General features: G+C 38.1%; 1 protein-coding gene across 1 annotated transcript in view; it reads left to right on the plus strand.

The window, feature by feature from the left end:
* Positions 1 to 396: 396 nt before the first annotated feature.
* LOC104157367 (probable phospholipid-transporting ATPase IH) overlaps positions 397 to 3,089 on the plus strand; it is a gene marked incomplete at its 5' end in the record, with an annotated part of 28,177 nt that continues 25,484 nt past the window's right edge. Inside the window, 3 exons of the mRNA XM_009694675.1 lie at positions 397 to 470; positions 708 to 811; positions 2,658 to 2,839. Of these exons, the coding sequence (XP_009692977.1) occupies positions 397 to 470; positions 708 to 811; positions 2,658 to 2,839 (360 nt within the window). The remainder of the gene's footprint in view (positions 471 to 707; positions 812 to 2,657; positions 2,840 to 3,089) is intronic.

The raw sequence follows: 3,089 nt of genomic DNA on the forward strand, positions 1-3,089 counted from the left end.
TTATTAGAAATATTAAAGAAAAATATTAAATAAAGACTTCTGTGTAAACACCTACACATTTCAAGTTCTAAGGCTATGCCTAGGTAGGAATTTACTTTATAAGCAGTACAGTGCTCTAGTTCTCTGCTTAAATGAATTATGTTGACTGTACATCCAAAGGTACTTATGAACGTCATACACACAAATTCTGTTTCAAGTAATTAGGAGCTGAGAGTCTCCCCTATTTCTTATTTGTAACCTTCTGTTTCCTTCTGTACGAGTTCCATATTCCATAGTACTCAACATAATATTCCATGTTAGAAGTCATATTTTAATGGATAAGCTCAAAGTCATAATAACCAGTCTAGGGATCTGGAAAAGCAGAGTTGTTTAAGAAATTCTCTGTTTCTGTTTCAGGTTTGAATTATTAGAGGTTTTGAGTTTTGATTCTGTGAGACGGCGAATGAGTGTAATTGTTAAATCTTCAACAGGTAGGGCTGTCACATTCTGTTTCTTCTTAGGTGTTTTTGTTTTCAGGTTTATCAGATAGTTTGGCGTTAATCACAGTCTGTGTGCCTTTCTTTATAAAAAAGGGGACTGGGTACCAGCATGACTGCAAATGTTATAAAAAAGTTGGAAGAAATCTTTTTAAGGACTTAGTAATTTGGATGTGTTTTTGAAGAAAGATATATTTGGCCATTTTGAATTCTGTATGCTGTCTCTTTTAGGTGATATATTTCTGTTTTGTAAGGGAGCAGATTCTTCCATATTTCCTAGAGTTAAAGAAGGCAAAGTTGACCAAATACGATCCAGAGTTGAACGCAATGCAGTGGTAAGATTCCATTTTATTGGTCTGTTCATGTGATATCAGTGTCAAAAAAAAAAAAGTAATTAAGCGTTCTGACCTCCTGCTTGATCTGATAACAGGTTTGTCTTCCCAGGCACTGAGATTATTGTATGCCAAAGTGCACACAGGCTGTATGGGTAGCAGTCTTATTTGAATCTGTCCTCCATCTCACCTTCCAAATGGCAGTTGTGGTGAGATAAGAGTGCATTAGATATGCACAGCTGTATTTTATACCAGAGATCATCAACTAGCTTTTTAGTATGGCACTGTGGTTGTCTGAATTAACTTTTGAATGAAAGAAAAGGGAAAAACTTCACTGAAAAAATCTCATCCCTGCTTTCAGTCCCCAGCCTCAGCAATTGTGATTTGCTGCCTCTGGTTGCTTTATAAGCTCTTAAAAATAAGCTCTTAAAAGAGAAAAATCCATTAGTGCACAGTGTAGCAACAAAGGCACTTTTTATGGGGAAACAGTGCAGTGATCATCCTTATATTTTTGCTTGCTAAAAATGAGCTATGAACTGCCTGATCACCTTTGAAAGAAATTCAGAACTTGTTTTTACCTAAAACGCAGTATTTGGAGTTGTAAAATACTGAATTTTGCTGTGTCCAAAAATATGCAGAACCCATTGCAATGAAATATGACTGTCAGTCTTAAATGGGATAAAATTCCCTGGCATCCAGTACTCAAACTGAAAACAAAGTGATATTACAGGTGTGTGTGAAAAAACACCTGCAGTGTTACGTGCTTTTGTTTTGAAGGGAAACTTCAAAACTCTGTCGAAGTGCTTTGCTAAGCTTTGCTGTATGAAACAGCTGTCTGATAATTACAAGTGGAGGAGGCTAATGAAACAGAAAAGTGTTTGCTTGTTGTATCCATCCAATGTCTGTCAAGAAAGAAATCCAGATCAACAGCTATTTCTTCACCCTGGACAACTGGAAGTCGGGCTGGCTCCTACATATGGAAGCCTCTGAAGGAGGGTAGAGGCAGCTGCCTGGCACCTGCCCTTACCAATAGCAACAGTCAGGGAGCTATTTTAATACTCCTTGGATTGGAAATAAGTCACCTTACAAAGACCTACTGGATTAAAGTTTATGAAGATAAAAGTGCCAGTTAAACTGTGTTGTGAGAGGCAATGTATTTGAGGTGGCAAAACTTCTTTTCTGTGTTATAACAGCTTTTTTCCGCCTTACGCAGTCTAGATACCCCCTTTCTTATTCGTCGCACAGGCCAAAAGTCTGATCCAGTCTGAAACACCCACAGCTAAATTCAACTTTTCGCTTGACTAAAGTGGCACAGTTGGATTTTCACTTTCAACACTCTGTGTTGTTTTGTCCCCGTTCCTGTCTCTGCTAACACAGCATCAAAATCAGACTCTACAGAACTACTATTTATATTATTGTTATTTATTCTGACTCATCCTGCCTCATGTAGGGAAGGAAACCTTTACCTTGACTCTCTTTTCCCTGGTAATCTCATACATCCAGTTGGGTTGCTGAGCGGTTTCTTTTCTGGAGGATGGAGGTTTGTCCCTCAGGTTGTAACTGCTTCCTGGGCAGCACGGAATCAAGCTGACCCATGTTCTGGTCTAGTCCGTGCTGTACTGTACTAGTCTGTACTGTACTAGTCCATGCTGTACTGTACTAGTCCATGCTGTACTGTACTGTACTAGTCTATACTATATTCCCTTCACTATAAAAGTGAGTTAGTGGGACTCCTCGTGTTATTTGAAAAATGGGAATGATTTTACTGTTACTCCAGCATAAACACCAGCAAGAAGTCTAAGAAGAGTTTTCTAAGAGGCATTTTGTTTCTTTTGATTACATGCTTTAGGAGGGACTGCGGACATTGTGTGTTGCATATAAAAAGCTCACAGCGGAAGAATATAGCAATGCACAGAAGCTGCTTCAGAATGCAAAGTTGGCCCTCCAGGACCGGGAAAAGAAATTGGCAGAAGTGTATGAGAAGATCGAAAGAGATTTTATTTTACTTGGTGCTACAGCTGTTGAAGATCGGTTAGTACATTTCTCAGTTTCTTATATGCAGTGATGTTACCAAAGTAGTTGAAGACTCTCTTGTAACTCTTTTTCTGGATTAGAGATTTATTTGAAAAACTCTGTATTTCAATCAATTCCTTACCCTTAGCTTACTGAAATCACACATCGTAACTTTATAGTTTAGTAAGCCAGTAACAGGTGTACAATAATCAGTATATTCAAGCCATTTATATGCAGTTCATGTAGTACCTTATTGAACAAATTGTAG

Source organism: Cariama cristata, unplaced genomic scaffold, assembly GCF_000690535.1.
Source record: "Cariama cristata isolate BGI_N322 unplaced genomic scaffold, ASM69053v1 scaffold14032, whole genome shotgun sequence".
NCBI classification, from domain to species: Eukaryota; Metazoa; Chordata; class Aves; order Cariamiformes; family Cariamidae; genus Cariama; species Cariama cristata.